General features: G+C 40.7%; 2 protein-coding genes across 5 annotated transcripts in view; one reads left to right on the forward strand and one right to left on the reverse strand.

Moving 5' to 3' along the window:
• The window catches only part of PDE6H (phosphodiesterase 6H), a 149935-nt gene that overhangs the window by 111191 nt on the left and 20345 nt on the right, over positions 1-18399 (forward strand). The window contains exon 1 of one of the 3 annotated variants that reach the window (XM_088798130.1): positions 1848-1977. The exons of 1 other annotated variant lie outside the window; for it this stretch is intronic. The gene's annotated coding sequence lies outside the window, so the exon portion shown is untranslated. Of the gene's footprint in view, positions 1-1847; positions 1978-14352; positions 15136-18399 lie in introns of those variants that run through there. One more of the 3 variants, XM_088798132.1, reaches the window with a different exon arrangement.
• On the reverse strand, positions 219-16587 carry ARHGDIB (Rho GDP dissociation inhibitor beta). 2 transcript variants are annotated; one of them, XM_019744750.3, is made up of 6 exons: positions 16430-16587; positions 7585-7768; positions 6837-6920; positions 4691-4767; positions 1525-1588; positions 219-898 (listed from the first exon to the last, which is right to left on the reverse strand). In XM_019744750.3, exons 2-6 carry the CDS (start codon positions 7760-7762, stop codon positions 699-701), a joined length of 603 nt encoding a protein of 200 aa, XP_019600309.1. In that variant the 5' UTR covers positions 7763-7768; positions 16430-16587; the 3' UTR covers positions 219-698. The 2 variants fall into 2 exon arrangements, with proteins under 2 accessions (XP_019600309.1, XP_019600310.1); XM_019744751.3 differs by lacking the exon at positions 16430-16587 and adding an exon at positions 16081-16225.

Raw genomic sequence — 18399 nt, forward strand, 5'->3', positions numbered from 1 at the left:
CATATGATAATACCATAAAATAAAACAAATTGAGACATTTACCGTATCATATTTTAAGTGTTGATTGCCCACGGCACTGGAACAGGGGGACCAAACTGTTGCCAGTGACGTAAATGCCTCCTCCACTGTGCCCGCCCCACCCCCTCTGAGGAAACTCACGAATGTGAACCATCCAGTTCCATATTTGTTCAAGCGAAGAAAATAGGGAAGCACGGATCTCAGTTAGGTCATACAATTGTTTTATTTTTACTCGTTTGTGCTGTTTATATGGTCTCCCAGAAAAGAAGAACTTAACGGGCAGGGAATGTGACTAGGGACCTTCACTGAGCCAGCAGCAACCACAGAAGAACCCAGGGCTGGGAATGAGCACTGGAACCCCAGGCAAAGGGATGGGTAGTGATCAATCGTTTGCCCATTTCCTGACCTCTAGTTGCTCACATGGGAGAAAGAGAAGAAATATTAAATGAATGTGTGTTGAGGTGGAGAACGTCAAAGATCTGGCCAGGATGAGGAATCAAAAAAAGTGGGCAGGATTAAAGCCTGGGTTTTAAGCGTCCAGTGCTAGGGACCATGTTGAGAAAGTGTGTGGGAGAAGATGCATCAATAGGAGAATGTGGGGCCCCGCCGTGATCAGAAAGGACATGACTAAAAGGGTTCTTGCAGGTGGCAAGTGTAGGGCTGGGGATGGGAGGATGTGCTCATTCTGTCCACTCCTTCTTAATGGACAGGTTCCACTCCCAGGTGAGGTGGTCATGCTTGTCATCGTCGGTGAAGAAGGACTTGTTGTGGTAGGTGCCTCGGGCCAGCATGCCCTTGGGAGCCTCCTCAGTCGGAGTCAGGAACTCATACTCCTCTGGCCGAGGCCCATAGCTGCCAACCATAAACGTGGCTTTATCCACTGGGAAGAAGGAGAAGGTCATTAGCATAAGAGTCCAATAGAGGAACAACAAACACATTACCTAAATGTACTATTATTGGTTTCAATTAGACAGATCTCTCAATTCTAGAAAGAGGGTTTTTTTTTGTTGTTGTTGTTGTTGTTTTTGTTTCTATGTCTTTGTTTAGGAAATTAACATCCACCTCCAGCCTCCCCCTCCTCCATGCTACTCCCAACTCCCATTCTCAACAAACACATGTAATTATATTAGACTTTCCTGTCTTGGGTTTCTCTGACACCCATGTTTTATGCCTGGGAACTGCTTTATTTATTTAGTTTTTAACTTTTGAGAGTACTTTTATGTACTTTATTTTATTCACAATTATCTTGATTACTCATCCCCTTTGTAAGTGATAAAGTTGAATTCCAGAAGCTCAGTGCCAACTCTGTCTAATCTAGGGTCTCCTGAATGGAGGCCTTCCCGTTAACATCTAGGTCAAAGGTGTATTTTGTGCCCTTTCCTAGGGTGAGTGTCCACAGCTTTTGTCAGATTCGTAAGTGAGTTATGCCTAAAATTTGCTAATACCTAGAAGTTTAAGTAGCAGGGGAAGCAGGCTTTGGGACGGTGTCAGGTAGAGACCCCTTACCTTTCACCCCAGTCCGGTAGGTGTGCTGAACGTATTTCAGGCCTGACACAATATCCTTGTTCACCTGTAGGTAGGTGGAAGGATCCAAGCAATTCAGATTAAAAAGACGCTTTCATTTTTACTCATCATTCATTCTGATCCTACCTAGCCGAGTCTTCTCTGAGGATGAAAGGACTGAAATTCAGTTCAGAATAAATGTTACTATTATCATTGAGTGTGGCGGTGTGCCAGAGAACAGAGAGAGGCATTCACAAAACTCAATGTGGCCAGTCTGTTTTTAATAATCGGATACTGGGATCCTGGGTTTTGGGGAGGGGGTGGTTAATGAAAACATGGTCTCAAAGTTCTTTGTTACATTTCTCCTTCCTCAATAGTGCAAAGAATGGTCTCGAGCTTCCCCTTCCTCATACTGCTGGCCAGAAGACGGTCCTCGTCTTAGAAAAGGTTACAAAGGTACCAATGGAAAATATTATGTAAACGTCAGAAAATCCTAACCTCAGACATGATCCACCTAGCATAAGGAAAACAAACAACAAGGAGAAAAGCCATCATGGAAAATCAGGTCTAGAAGATGGTTGCAATATAACTGGAGTCTAGAGATGAGGGGCCACACAAAAACATCCTTCCCATATAAAAACAACGGGTGAAATCCACTTGCGTCTGGCAAGTGTTTTGGATGTCTGTCATTTTCAGACATTGTCTGACGTCTTGCCACTTTCCCAGACCTCTCAAAAAAATTCACTAAAGCAGAATGAAAATATAGAGTCCAAGCATTTTGTTTTCCCATGAGTCATTTTACCTAGGATTGAACTGGGTTGTCCATTAATTTTATTCAGTGGTCATGTTTATACAAACAAATTAAAGTGGACATTGCATCATCACCTGGAAGGCTTGGTTCACTGTTTGTCACTATGAAGAATTAGAAAATTCTTCATAAAATTTATTTATATAATTAATATAATTAATTAAGTAGAATTAAATCTTCAAATAATTTCTCCCCTTTATGTTTTGGACAAAATAATTAAACCAATCAGTCAGTGCTACACTTTGTTTTGTTGGTAGCGAGGTAGCGTAGCTGTGACTATGGCCAGTTTATTAGGTTCTAGACTGTCAGTACAATCTGCAACAGAATGAAAACAACTTAATTGAAGAAATTGTGAGAAAATGAAATGCAAACTTCCTAATTACTCCGACTCCCACATGTGGCTCATAGGAATAGGGAAAATGAATGAATCTTTCTAGAATTCTCTACGCTGGTCCCTTGAGCCCAGTAGGAGATGCGGTCTGCTGGGAAAAAGACCTAAAAACAGGACTGGTGGTGGAGTAGCAATCAGGACTTCAAAACAGAGTCTCCTGTGTTTCTATTGCTCCATAGAATGTGCATTTAATATAAACATGTTTGAAATGGGTGAAAGAAAAATATGGATAGTTCTAGTATTCTTGTTCTCTGCTTGCACGTCCCTCTGCATTGACTCTTCCACACCAGGGGAAGAAGCCTTGGTGACGTGAATAGAAGTGAGAGCTGTAGAAATCAGAGCTGCATTTCTTTGGGAGGCCAAAGGAAAAGGGTGGGGGGGGGGGAGAGTAAAAGAACCATCCCAGGCCAAGATTTTGGAAAGTGTTGTGAAGTCTCAGGGGAGAAAGAAAAGAACACTGAGAACAACTAAGAGAGATAAAGAAAGACGAATTTAGGATGTGTTGCTGGTGTTACAAATGCAAACCTTCTCCGATATTTTTCAAGAGATATCAGTAAAGATTTAAATTGCTTTTTCAATTATTTTCAGTTTTTAACTGGTGTTTCTTCTAACTATAGGTCTTTGCTGGGACAGGACACAGGGTAGTTCAGGTTTGTGTGAGTTACACACAAAGAATGATGGTTCTCCTGTTAGAGACAAGGCCAAACCTTGCAGTGAATGTGACGTGAAAATCCCTTTCTGTGCCTCCTCCTCCATCACCTTAATGTGTAACCCTGACTACTGAGAACCCACACCACTCAGCCTTCTCAGCCTTTCCAACAGAAGTCCATGCTCCAGACCTTTCCTTCCCATATCAGTCACATAAAAATTTACCTGTCATGTTTCACTTGATAAAAACTGGCTTACTAAATTGACAAATAAAGGCAGTAGCATTCATGATAAAACATTGGACTGATGTATAACCTATTCTAGGCATATTTGGTTACAGTGCCTCACCAAACTCTGAGGTGCTTTAGTAATAAATAGAACTACAGGAAACAGGGAAGTGAACCATAGCTCAGTGTCTATTATAGAGGAGGTATCAACACATGTTTTCAGAATGAAATTATTTTGAGGCATGTTTGTATGTGGTGAGTGATCGTCCTTAGACCTGGAATCACAGTCTGCACCTGGGGGAAGAAGGCCTGGTGTGCAGATAGGGGGGTAGGTGGGGCCTTCCTTGGTGGCGCCCGTACTGTGGAGGAAATGGCTGAGTGGGCAACCACAGCAAATATAAGCAATTGAGAGCAAGCAGTGACTTCCTGACTTCTTTGGTTTCAAAGTCCAGGTTATTTTTCTCCTTGATTTTGGCTGCTCACTATATGTGCCTATTCACTATATGTCAGTTTATCTCCTATTCAGTTTTGCACTTACATCTCCATCTGCTCCACACCTAAATTGTAATTTCCAGTTATTAACCAAAGACTACACTCCCTGGGTTTATGTAATTACCGAGCAAGTAGAGCTGAGACTCTATTTGTTCTTTCTTTTCCTATTAATTGATTCATTCATTTATGAATTTCTCAATAAATATTCACTAAATATATACCATTCACAAAGTTTTGTGTAACATATTGGAAACGGGGGATATGTAATCTCTCCCTATCTCAAGGTGCTTAGGCTGTATAGGGCAGAAAGGACACAAATGATGTAAAACAGAGGAGTGTGTGCCTTGTGGATTTGCGTATTAGAAATTCACAGAGAGAAGATCCCATTGGCTTAAGTGCAGAGGGTCCTGGTTGGGAAAAGGCAGGAAGCAAGAGTGGGTCTCAACAGTAGGGCCCGGAGTCGGGGAGAGCATAGTCCAGGTGCAGAGAAAACAAACGAACAAAAGGTTTGCCAACACGATAATGCAAGAAATTTGATTCTTTCTTCCTCTGATTATAGGAAGGACTTAAGTTTTATAAAAACATACAGGGCAAAGTACTTACTTTGAAGTGAATTTTGACTCTATATTCAACACCTTCCTTTAGCACAAAAGTCTCTTTCTTGAGGGCCTCGAGATCACCTGTAGAGGTGGAGTTTAATTAGAAAGACTTTATTTTCCTCAGAGGGAGACATACAGATCAATGAAGTTCAAGCTCCAGAGCCGTTTACTGGGCCCTTCAGGGCACCATGGTCCATAGGGCTGTCAGCTCAAATACTGGAGGTTACTGACTGCACAAACACACCCTTGAAATGCCTGGAATCTTATAGCTACAAATGAAAGAAATGGGATATAATTTGACAACGACCCTAAGAATATACAAGACGTTATCAGTAATAAGTTATGTACAAAAGTAAGTCTTTTTCTAATTGTCAATAATAAAAACAAGCGTTAATCAACTATCCCAGAGGAAAGTCTGAACTACCTTTCCATTCTCTCTATTGCAAATGACATTACATATTGCGGTCAAACGAAAAGACAAAGAATATGCCCCTACGTCTCAAATAAAGAAATATAGGGAAAATATTATATAAAAGTACCAGCTATTTGTTTTGTAGATGTGGTCATGTTTGTGGCATTTTGTAACTTTTAAACTTTTACTTGCTTTGGTTCTTTTTTATCATTCTAAATGAATTTTCACTTTGTACTTGATTTTGAATTTGTATTTGCAATTGCATATTATTTTCCTTAAGGAAAGTCACTTAAGTTATAAAAGCTTTAGGCCCCGTAAAACTGGAATCTGCCCTTAATTCCTGCACCCCGGTTAGAGAAGTAATCATTCTCTGTTCTTTGCCCAATTGATCCTGTGTAATTTGACATTCAGGAATGAGTGTGTGTGTGTGTGCGCGTGCGTGTATGTGTGTATGTGTGTGTTTTGCACAGTTCTGTACATGCTTCATGCACAGAGCTGGTGCCAGTATCAGAAAACCAAAGTTGGGTTTCCTGCTGCTGGGAAAGGAATAGAGACCAAATTTTCCCTGCAATATCAACCAAACTCTTCTAAAGAGAACAAATTTCCTCAGTGCTAATTCAGACCTTATCTTGCAAAATAACATCTGTACCTGGTAACATTACACAATTTCACACAGGAAGAGGCCTGAGTCCTGGTGAGAGAGTTTCTCTCCCGGAGAGATGCTAGATTGTGGGGGTAGTTGAATTTGTGTCTGCTCTAATGATTTCAGTTGAAGAGGAAGTGTGTCTTCTCAGCCTCTGATTTCCTCCCTCTGACAAAAAAGCCCTTTTAAGGTAAAGAGTAGTTAATTCCTGCAAGAGGGGAACTACTTTATTCCTAAGCCTACTGTTCTAGAGTCTACTTTGTTCTGTGTCATGATCCATTTTTTGAATCTGGATATATATATATATATCCATATATATATAATGTATATATATGTGGATATAATATTATATATGTGTTTTTTCCTTCACTAAATACCTGCCTTTAATGCGCCCAAATTCCTAGCTTTGTGGCCCTTTCTTTAGTTCTCTGAGATGCCCATTTCTCCAACTACTCATCTTCCTAGTCTCTCCTTATCTCCTCAAGACTTAAGTCTCAGGAAAGGACTTGACTCTTATTACAATAAAGTGAAAGAAAATAACATCTTAATTTGTACATTTTTTGGGGGGAGGGGGAATGCTTATTTAAAAGAATCAGAACTTTAAGCTACAATTATATGTTTAACAGTGGAATTCCTAGCATTATTTGGGAGGTTTTAGATTGCTACTTGTCTTCAGGTAAGTTCTACAGCTGATATAAGATAAATACTTGCTTTGATGTTTAGACTGTATGAATAATACAATTCCAGAAGCATACAGCTTGCTTCTTAATACTTTAAAACTTTTACATGAATAGTAATTCTCTTGCTATCTATCGTGTGCAGATAAAAATCGGAGGTAAACATGACACAAGTAAATATATCCAGTACTTACTTATGCCCGCACACTCTTCAATGAACTAGAGACAGAGGTTGGGCTTGTGATTGAGCATGGTAAATACTATGCACCCTGAGAGCTGTGATGTGTGAGCTGGTCCCAGCATATGTATCTCTGGGGTTCACCTTACTAGGGTTTCTCCTGCTGGGACAAGGAACAAAGGACAAGTTTTCCCAGTTATATCATTAGCTCCTTTGAACAGAACAGATGTGTCCACTTACCAGTGAGGTCCATGGTGATTGGTCCTGGGGCACTTGCACAAACCAGGGTAAGGCGGGTGACAGTGACATTGGGGGCTGTTGGATCTGCAGGATTCAAAAGGGAATGTAAGCACAAGGAAGAGACATGTGTGTACAGTGTGCGTGTGCATTCCAAGTAGGAGAGAGAGAACATAAAAAGAAAATTGATAATCTCTATCTGCAGTAGAAACAGAAAATGGAAGTGGCAGATTCACCTCACGTGGTCTTACTGTCCTTATGAATTACAGCGATACCATTTCTGCTGCAAGTACTTATGGATCCACCTTACTTAGCAGTGAACATTTCTTGAGTGGTTATGGCTAGGGATTCTACTAGTTGGGCCCTGCGCATCCATACCTTTGGGCCATGTCTTAGTCTGCCATTGTGTATGTGGAAGAGACGAAAAGTTAGGTTAGGAGTGAGGTGGAGAAAGAGAAGAAGGAGAGAAAATGTGAGTGAGAATGGAGAGAATAGAATTCTAGGTGGTAGGCTGAAATTCTTTCTCAGTCCTCCCTATGTGTTATTTTTGCTTGTTTCAATGCAGACTTGCACCTTCTCTCCAAAGAAGACTTAGTTATACAGTTCTTAACTTTATTCAGCGTATATAAATTGTGTGTCACTCACTTCACCCTGGAAGCACTTGGTAGCCTTGCCTTTGCACTGGCTACTGAATAGCCTGAATGCCTTATCCGGGACCCTCCACCTGACCCCCATCCCCGTACACACACACCTGCCACCACAGGACCATCCCCCAGGAGCGTTTTCTTGTACTTAATTAGACTTTCATCATCTTTGTCCATCTCCTGCAGCTCTTTCAGGGACTTCTGAGGTGGAGGCTTGTAATTGAGCTTGCCATCCAGCTCGTCATCATCCTCTTCCAGGTGTGGTTCTGGGGCCTTTTCAGTCATTTTGATCTGTTTCAGAGAGAGAGGACAATCGTCCATTAGCCAAAAGTCAGTAGGTATGAACAATATTTACGGGGCTTTTGTTAGCACCTTCTTTGCCCTAATGGACTTCTGTAATTGTGAGAGATTTCTCAGGATATTTTCCCCTAATTCCACCTCATTCTATTTCATGAAATAAGAATATAATACTGTCCAGCCTTTTTTCTGACATGCCTAAATTTTCGCATTCTGTGACAAGTTCCTCCTATTCACTGAATAAAACCGATAAAAAAGAAATGAAGCATTTGTGAGTTGCATAGTACAAGTGAAGTAACATAACACAAGCAGGCCTGAATACTGAGCGAATAGCCCCAGTTCAAACAGTTACAGAAATTATCACAGTCCTCCAAATCCAGCCAGCTTTGCTAGTGTCAAAGCTGGCAGCATGCACAGACCCCCTTGTGATGGTTCCAAGAGATAGATGGAGTACTTGCCCAAGAAGCCCAATTAATGGGCTTTTTCCCATCAATTGCATCTTTCCCTGAACTCCTGCAATACCTCAAAGGTGACTCATGAGAAGTGTGGACCCCTGTGATATCTCCCAAGGTGTCTGAATGGTTTCTACCCAATACTGCTCATAATTCCTTCAGGGCACGTACTAGGTTCTGTGTTTCTCTTGAATCTCCCGTAACACTTGACTACTTCAAGCATTTTATTAGCATTCATTGATCGATTTATTAGGTTCCATATGTAAAAATCATCTATTCTTCTGAGTTGACACAAAATAGCAAAATACTCATTAAATTTCTCCAGACAAAACTATAACTATGTCTTTACTACCCTTCCATGTATCTCCCATTTTTGGACTCACCTCCTTTTTAGTACCCCAACCCTCCACCCTCAGATTTCCAGTGACCATGCTCTAAGACCTCACGTGGGCATACCCTGAAGTCTGTCTTCTTCTGTCATCATCTACATTTACTTGTTTTGTGTTTAAAAAATTGAAGGGCGATCTAATTATTCACTTAAGTGTTAATGACTAAATAATAGATCTAAAAATTATTCCCTTAGGGCATGAGCTTTTCATAGTAAGAGCTTTTCATAGCCGAGATGAACCTTTGAGGTGATATATTCCAATCCCTCATCTAATCATTGAGAAAATTGAACCCAGAGGTTAAGAGAATTGCCCAACTTCTCAAAGCTGGATGAGATGCAATGTCCTAATGAAGAGGAAGAAACTACTGGAATAATTTCAGGCCCTCGTGGCTGGCAACAATGGAGCGATTTGGGGAAACAAGGGAGATATTTGGGCAAGGAGATCATGTCCTGATTTCCTTCAGTTCCACCCTAAAGATAACTCCTCCCCTGCCTGTAGCTAAAGGCTTCATTGCTCCAAAGTGGTACAACTATAAGACAATATCGTCACATCTCATCCTGAGTGACTTTGCAAAACCCTATAAAGTGCCCTGAGAGTGAAACTATCTCTGGCCAAAATTGGTTGTAGTTTTGAGTTTCGATGTCACTATCATTGGCAACAGGAAGAAAAATAATTAGGAAGTAAAGCCAGGCAAAAACAATGTTAACAGAAAAAAGAAGAGAAAAAGAAATGATCTCTCTCGGCTCATTAATTCTCTCCTAGCAAAATAGCAAGCTAAATACTATGAGCCTGATCAACCCTGAAAACAGCATTGCAATGCCTAGGTCCACTTCCTGTGCAGGAAGGAAATATGTAGGCCTGTTCCTATGGCAACTCTTGCTTCAGCTGAAGAAGTAGCACCACTCAAAGCTGAGCTTCTAGAGAACAGCACAATAAACATAGTCACTAACTCAACTTGTATTCCAAACAACACTCAGGGAAAGTGAATGAACTGGTTGGAAAAATGATGAAGGATGCAGTAAGTGGAGGTGTAGATTACAATTATTAAGCGGCAGATGAAGAGGAACCCAGAAGAGACTAAGCAGATGAGACAGGTTCTCTTTTGGTGACAGCCAGGAGCCTGGTCAGATACCAAGGGTGGAGGTCACGTAACACACCTGTGGATGGAGCATCAGGAAGGTTAGGTACAGGTGAGGGCATCTCAGGCCCCATGGACAAGCCTTTCCAGAATATATTGCTTGGTTCTAACAAGTCATCTGCTTGAAGTCTGACTATCAGATGATGACAGGCACCCAGCCACTACCTAGCTCAAGGTGATTTCAGTAACCTGCAGGGAATTGTAATTCTGTACTCTAGCATCTCAATTTTGAAAGGAGAATGAGGGAGAGAGATTGAGAGAGACAGACAGAAAGATTTGGTAGAGGACAGGATCTGTTAACCTCTAACAGTGTGATCACTGGCAAGATCATTGATCTGTCTTCTAGATCTCGATCAACTTATTAATAAATATGAGACTTATGCCAGTTATAAATTTCCTTGGTTCTTTGCAATCAGATGCAATAATTGCTTCATAAAAATGAGACAGCAATTTATTTAATGATATTGAAGAGTAGAGGATAATATGGGATTACTGTATGAAATGGTTGCAGTGAAAAAGAGGAAAGCCAGGACCACATTAAAATAATTTGCTCTAATTATATAGCATAAGAAAAAGAGATGTGAGACCAGCTGCCCAAACCAGCTCATTCTGGAAAGCTAATTAAAAAGAGATGAAAATCATAATATGGCAAATAAAGGACTGGAAAAGCAGTTCTCAAGGAAAAAAGCAAAATTAGGGTCACAAGTATTTTGTGAGCACCTACTGTTTACAAGACACTATGCTTTAGCACATACTGATGTTGAAGTTGCTCTCCAAAGTGGAGAGGGGTTGGAGGGTGAGCAATCTAACTATACTAAAAAGACGCAGATTGTTTGACCAATTTTTGGAGATTACAGGTCTCTTTAAACATCTGATAAAAGTCATGGTCCTTTTAAAAGAAAAAAAGGAATAAGCCCATGAAACTGTGCATCGATCCAGGGGTTCATGGACCCCTGAAGTCCTTCAGAGACTTTCCTGAAGCCCAAGATTAGGAACATGACCTCGAAACTGTAGCTTTTTGAAACATGAAGCAAAAAGTTGAGGAAACTTGCTTCTCTTTGAGGCCTCGCCAGATCAATGACACAGCTTAGCCTCAAACCAAGGACAATGTCTATGAATATTGGGTATGTGGAAGCAGGAGCAGATATCAGGTAACACTTGCATCTGAGGGGGCATGACCACACAGCCTGGCAGAGGAGCAAAGGTGCCCAGGGAGCATTCTGTGGTCAATCTACTTGATTTTGGATAATTATCTCTTTGCTGAACTAGGCCTCTCCACGTGTGGTTTTGGTTCTTGCTTTGACACTAACTAACTAGCTGTGACCCCCACCCCAGCAAATGTTTCCACTACTGTGGATCTTTCTTTCCTCATCTTGGGTGGCAAGGGGTGAGAGCAGACCATCTCTAGGTGCTTTCATTTTCTAAGGCCTCTATCTGCTGTTTCTCCTGACGTGCAGTGTCAGCTAAGTTGCCATTCAGTTACCTAATTTCTGTTACTGTGTATATAAGAGACTATCTATTTCTGTTTTAGTATTTCAAATTCATGCGAATTCTCAAAAGATGCTGCATTTTAAATTTCACAATTCATCTCTGGGGCTCTGGGGACCCATGAACTCTCCCAAAGCCTTAGCCATAAATGGTTTATATAGTTTGACACTGATTTCCCAAACTATATACATATGTGTATATTTAGCCACAAATGTCAGTTTTTTTTTAAATTTATACCTCATTTTTGGGTGCTTGCTAAAGTGAAAAACAGAACTTTTATGGAAATTCTATAGCCTACTTTCTAATCTCATCATCTAAAAAACAACTGGCTTTATTATTGCTGATGATAATTATAATAGTTATCATACAAAGGTACTAAATGTTTTCATGAGGATAATTTCACTTAGTCCTCACTACAGATCAGGAAACTCTTTCACAGATTCAGGTAAATAACTTGCCCAAGAAGACATAGTGTGTAAAGGGCAGAGGGCAGGTTGTCTGACTTGTAGGCAGTACACTCGGTTGCTTCAGTTATCTTTATCAAGAAATAATAATGAAATCATAGAGCTCGTTCGTTATTTTGGGAATCTCTCCAGGGGTGCACTGGCAGAGGTAAATGATTCTTTGCAACACTGCAGGAACGGCGATAGCAAAGCAGAGAAGTGTCACAAAAAGAGAGTCAGTGCAATTCTGCCCCCATGTCACGTTGCACAAGTCTCAACCTGTCTGAGCTCTAGTTTCGTCTTCTGCAAAATGAAATCGTTGCCTTAGAAGATTTCTGAGGTCTGTTCTTAATTCAGAGACTCTAGTGCTCCTTCAAAGAAGTCTATGCAATGAGAAAGAAAAGGAGGAAATGGAGGTGGGGTCGGGGAGAAATCAGCCCATCAGCATAGAACATTTTGGTTGGGCTTTTCTCACCTTTCAGTTGCCCACTGTTCCACAAAGTGCAGGGTTGTTTTGCTTGTTTGCTTTGTTGTATGTTGTTTTTGACCTTGGGTCTTTATACAGGAAAGGTGAAATGGAGCATTAACATTTATATCGAGGTTCATATGGGCTCTGTCAGGCCCTAAAGCACATATGGCTTCTTTTCATGTGCTTACTACTCCAGTTAGCTCTATTTTCTGCATCCCAGATGCTTACACAGATGGATTTTCACAGTGGAACCCTCATACTCCCATGTCTGCTACTCAGTGAAACAATATCAAGGATTAGATGTGTGAGTTAGAGTCTTAATCTTTTCCGGCTCAATTAAAATGCCACATTAAATTAAGATGGCTACTCGTGGCATGAGTATGACTTAGCACAAATTTGTGTTTTCCCTTGCAAATTCAGTGGGATTTCCAAGGCACTGAAAGTGAAAGACTTGTGAATTTACACCAATCTCAGGACAGGGCACACTTGTTTAGTTTGTTAATGCAGTTACAAATATGTTGAGGGCAAGAAAAGATGAAACTCTTTTGAGTGTAGATGAAACAAATCACCTAATTTAGAGAAAGGTGATCTTCACGTCTACTGGAACATGCACTTTGAGTCCGATGGAGGAGAGATTCAAAATGTGGTTTTGCACTTGACTTATTACAGGCATTAAGCAAGTTTTTAATCTCACTGAGTCCAGTTTTTCCACCAGTAAGGTAGGAATGATAATCTTTCTTTATGGGGTTGAAGAGCTGGAGAAACGTATGAAAAATTCTAGGACGATACTTGTCAAGAGTAGATGGTCAATAACTTTGCATTCCCTTCCTCTCCTCCCTTCCCTGCAATGCTGTCTGTTTTGTGGCATAGTTTCAGTGAAGCGAAGTAACTGACTGCCCAGGTACTGAATGCTTTCCCTTGGATTTGCAGTGTTGACAATATCCACTCCTTCCGCCTTAAAAATAGATTTTGTTTCTTTGAGGAGCACGGAAGAGACGAAAATCTGGGAATTGCAAGGATTGTTTATTAACTGAATCAACCTTGAAATGGACTGTCACTATTCTATGTCTTTAAAAAAACTTTCACATGAACAATTTAATTTTAGATTCTATTTATTACTCCCTTTCCTAATTGAAGCCAGAGGTCGCTCTGTGAATGATGAGAAAGGATAGAAAACACAGGCATAGCTAATGGAGAGAATTCAGTCTAAGTCTGGGAGCAAAATACTGTGGAGACTTGATTCATGGCCGAAAGTTGCCAGATCAGGCATCTACAAGCATGGGCCATGAATATTAGATAAAAGAGGCAGACGAGAGAGAGAGAGAGAGAGAGAGAGAGAGAGAGAGAGAGAGAGAGAGAGAGAGAGAGAGAGAGAGAGAGAAATGTGGAAGTACCAAAAGTAGGGGCTTTCCATCAGAGAAGTACCTATGTAAGTAAATAACAGCATTCTCCCGCACCCTGTCAACACCCCCCACACACACACACATTGACTAGATTCTGTGCTACACTCCCCATATCTGGGACTGCAGCTTTAGAGCAGGTCATGGATTGTTGAGCCATGTCTGAAGGACTGCCGACATTTCAGAGCTAGTCTAGGATTTAGGTCTGCATTACCACCTGCCTAGTGATTTGGCTTATTTGTGTATCCCTTGGGACACCAGAAGCTGTCTGGGTTCTGGAGTCCTCCCTGCTGTCTCAGGTTTCCCTAGTGACACGAGGGCATTGGTGCTTCCTGGGATCCTCAGGGCTGCTCTCTACCACTTCAGCCCCGTGAGGAACATTTGAAGCTGCAAAGCTGAATGAGAAGAACCAGCCCAGAGCCTGAGAGGACTGCGTCTTTTTAGATACAATAAACATTGTAATCAACCCCGAGGAAGGTACAAATTACTAGAAGCAGAATTCTTTAAGATTTCCTTTGGTAAGAGAAACGGTACATTATTTCTTGTTTGCACATTCATTGTAGTATATACTCTTCTGTTCCAGATTCAGATGCAAACGGAGGGAGAACTCACCTCTCCTTAAACTGAAGTCACTGTGCTAGGTATTTTCACAAATATTTATTTTGAATAATCCTTAAAGAAAACTGCATTAAGGAAGCCCTTACGAGGCAAAAGATTATACTTCAGTAATGCAATACGGTTTTAAATGAAGCATGAATAATTAGAGAGAAGTAAAGAATTTTTATTACCACTTGTGGTTAGAATATCAACCCTTTTAAGAAAATTAAGTGGATTTTTACCAGCTCTAGCTGTGGAAACCAGAGTAAGTAACACAGCACAGAATGATTGAGTAAGTGTTTATTGAAGGGATAAATGGTGAAGTTTCAGGAGCAACATGAGACCTATCTCTCGAATTGCCAGTGAGGACTCTAATCCAGGATCCTGGGCAGTGATAACACTGACCCAAGAACGAGGATGCTCAGAATGTGAGATTAAAGAACATTCGTCCCATGGGACATTTCCTAAAATGTCCTTCCTTCTGAGGCATTGTAGCTCTTGTTTTTCTTTTTCCCAGCAGTCAAATCACTTAACACTTGTGAGACTTACTGTCCTCCCTGTGTCCTCTCAGGATTCAAATTTAAAAGTTTTAACCACCAGGCCTGACACACAGAAGGCACCTCACATATGTTGGCTCTCTATCTGCTTAATGTTTAATCCTCAGGATATCTCTCTCCCTGGTCGCTGAAGTTTGTGATGTCCTGTGCTCCCATACATTGGCCCAGGCCCTCATTTTTTCTGCTACACTGACATGGCCGTGCTGAGCTTCCGCTGAAAAGAGAATCTTTATGTTGCTCAGAACATACTTCCCTAGGAACAAACTCACGCTGTCCCAGACAAAGAAGAACCACCTTCCCCTGCCTGGGAGATGCCAGCCAGTTTTTGTTTGGCTATAACATGGTTATTCTGCATGGGCTGGATTTGTGTAAGTCACATGGGTGGAGAATGAACTGTTCTCTTAGGATTCTACACATCTCACAAAAGGGTAAGATAATCCTGTTACTACTGGTGTGAGATCTGGGTTTGGGAAGGATATGTTCTTGTCAATTTAATAAAACAAAGCAATGGCAGGGATGAGTGACACCTGTGACCGATCCCCCCAGAGCTTACACAGACCTCTTGATTTCCCTTGCCCGATCATCCCTGCCGTGAGGACCCAATGTGCTAACCCTGGGGGACTATGGGAGCTCCATGTGACAGCAGCCTGCTTCTTCCCACCTTGAACAGAAGGACAGCTCTGGGTTTATCAGACCCACACCACAGGTTACCGGAAGCCTAGAGTTTAATTGCAAACTACCTTTATAAAACATGCTGACTAGGCTGTCCTCGAAAAAGGAAGAAAGTATTTCATGTCATGCCTGAAGCACTTTTAATGGCGGCCAAACTATGACCTTGACAGTTTGAAGGCACGCTGACCAGGTGTCCTGACTGGGCCCACTTGAATTTTTCTAGAATCTCTCTCTTAAATTAGTTGGTGTCTTCTGTGTTTGCTTTTAGTTCTCACAGATGTAAAGCCCTATACTGTGGCAACAACAGCAATGATCTTTCCGCCCATCTCACTGCAGGAATTTAATGCACGGTTTTTGTTAGTGGTAGTAATTTTATCCCTGGGTGACTGATGAGTAAATAAGAGTGCATTCTACTGTACTTCCCTCTCGATAGTTAAATTCCATCGTACTCTAAGGAAGGCTTTCATTATGTCTTTCTCTTATATCACCAGAAAAATTCTTTAGTGGAAAATGGTTTAATGTTTGACAGCTTTGGACCTTTTTTTTTTTTTTCCTGTTCAACCAGTCTCTTTAAATCTACTTAAAAACAGGAAACCACACATCTCCACCCCAGCACCAACCCGCCATCCACCAACACGTTCCATATCAGTTCGGATCTACAGTCTTTTTGCTTCTAAGTTTGGCCTGATGCCTGCTCCTACCTTGTAGGAAACCCCTTCGGGCACCTCCCGGTGGCTTTATTCATAGCCCAGCTCCAGAACAGTCAGGATTTCATCTCCGGGGCTGCAGCACCCACGCTCCGCTCCCTCACCAAGTTGCCTCCCTGAGTCATTGCCACCATTCCCTGCTCTCACTTCCCCTTCTATGCAGAACTGTCCCAGCAGCTTTCTTACTAGTGCTTTCTTATCATCGTTTGTTTTAAAGAGGAACCACCACTCTAAAAAAAAAAAAAATAAACTGTAGAGATAGGGTTGTAGACTAGTTTAAAGATTTCCAATATTTCTCTGTGCCCACCTGTAGCCTCCCCCACCCTGCGGTATTTCAACTTACATTCAGTGGTTCACGTCTCTGTCCGGGGTGCTTCTGTCTCTCAACTCTGACTTCTGAGTACTGGCAGTTAGAACAGGAAGGAAGTTAGTGAGAAAAAAAAATTTTTTTTAAACCTACTAGAAGAGGAAACCCTGGGCTGTCTCAAATCCTGTTCTGCACTGCATATCTCTTGATCAGCTAACTCTGAGCAGCATTCTTGTCAATTATTGGCACATGTGGGAGCATGACTGCCCATGTGAACATGGATATGTGTGGATGTTCATGTAAGGATATGCAGCCTATAGCTATGAGTGCTATGAATAATTGTGTGGCTATATCTAAAAATCAAGTCATTTCAGTACATAAGCATACCGAGACAACTAGTCTAAAACTAGTAGCAATGAATTCATTCACAGGCTTTACTTTGTATCACTAACTTCTGTTCCTGTGGGGTCTCTGCCAGCTTCTTTATCAGCCAGATACGTTGAAAGTTTGCTGGCAGTGAATGTAGGGTGTCAAGAAACTATGTATGTTAACTGCATATATTTCGCCCTAAATTTTAAATTTTGTCCTTAAACAGAGCTTTAGAATTTTGTTGGTCATAATTTCAAGAGGCAGCTTTGTATTGCAACACAAACAACCAAAGGTTATTTGTTGCCATTTTTCACCACTTTTTCTTTTTAAATTAAAAAAGGCCAAAGTACTGCTTTGAATTAAACCTAAGAATGAAAATTACAAAATAAAGTAAAACTTCATTAATTCATAGTCTTCTGCCTCAGAATTTGTGATAATTTAACAAGTGCTAAAATTGACTTTGTACCATATTTGAGGAAATGGTTTGTGAAGTAATTTAAGTGGGAACAAGTTGCAGAGGCCATATTTAAACCATTCGAGGTAACAAAGTTTTTAAGCACCCAAGCCACTTTACTCATTTCCATAGATGCTGCCTATAATAAATTCTTATTGATATTAATAGCTCAATACCAGTATTTACATTGTTTCAATAGGTTTAGAGCTGACTAATCAAGCAAGTATGTTTGGAGTAACTGACATTTATTTTGCTGTCATTTAAACGTACTGCATTTTGTTTACTTCATTCTGTAAATTGATGCCACCAGACATATTCTGTCCTTAGTGTAACTGAAACAATCAAGGAGATGGTGGTCATTTGGTGGGAGAAAAGAGATTAATCTATAAAAGTATAAAAAGGAAAAGAGTATATAATTAAAAATTAGTAAAAGTGTAGAAAACCAAATACAGATTTAGTTATAAATTTCAGAATGATATAAGTAGAAGATAGCACTTGAAACAAAGTGTCTGACTGTATTATAAATAAAAGTGAATATTAATTTACACGGAAGACAGTACATTTTGCAGCTCAAGACGGGACACAGTTCTTTCAATGACATTAGCTGAGTCCCTCGTTTCTTCCAGGTACTGTTCTAAGCACTGGTGAGAGCAGTAGAAAATAGACAAAATCTCTGCTCTCCTGTGGATCTTACATGGTAAGGGAGACAGACAATTAAAAAATAACATGGGTAGAATAAATTATTTGGAACAAGAAAGATTTAAAAATCAAAATGGTAGATTCATGGTCTATGTGCTACTCTTATGCTATTAGGGAAAAAGACCTCACTAGTCAAACAGGGCTTTTTCTTTTTTTTTTCTGCTAAGCCCAATGTATCGTCACAATTTTCTTAATGCACTGCTTTCTGCACAGATGTTGGAAGGTATGGAAGCCCCTTAAGAAATGTCCACAAAATCAGTATGTGTGTGTGCAGTGTGTGTATGTTTATTGGGTGAGGAGAGAGCATTCATAACTTTCATCAAATTCTCTTGCTACCAATGCCTGTCATGGTAGTAATAATGCTCTTACGTTAAGGCTCTTAACTGTGTAATGCCAAATGATATCAACAGAATTTAGAAACCTGCAGAGGAATTTCCAGAAAAACGATCAAATCTTTGAAGTATTTTCCAGCTTTTCTTTGCTC

The sequence above is a fragment of the Rhinolophus sinicus genome, chromosome 1, assembly GCF_057876585.1.
Source record: "Rhinolophus sinicus isolate RSI-liver-muscle chromosome 1, RSI-T2T, whole genome shotgun sequence".
NCBI classification, from domain to species: Eukaryota; Metazoa; Chordata; class Mammalia; order Chiroptera; family Rhinolophidae; genus Rhinolophus; species Rhinolophus sinicus.

Excerpts from the sequence above, each read along its gene's own strand:
- ARHGDIB (XM_019744750.3), bottom strand. The coding sequence starts at position 7,762 with ATGACTGAAAAGGCCCCAGAACCACACCTGGAAGAGGATGATGACGAG. Across the intron at positions 6,921-7,584 it reads GGATGGTCCTGTGGTGGCAG|ATCCAACAGCCCCCAATGTC; the intron begins GTGTGTGTGTAC and ends TGAATCCTGCAG. Across the intron at positions 899-1,524 it reads CTACCGGACTGGGGTGAAAG|TGGATAAAGCCACGTTTATG; the intron begins GTAAGGGGTCTC and ends CCTTCTTCCCAG.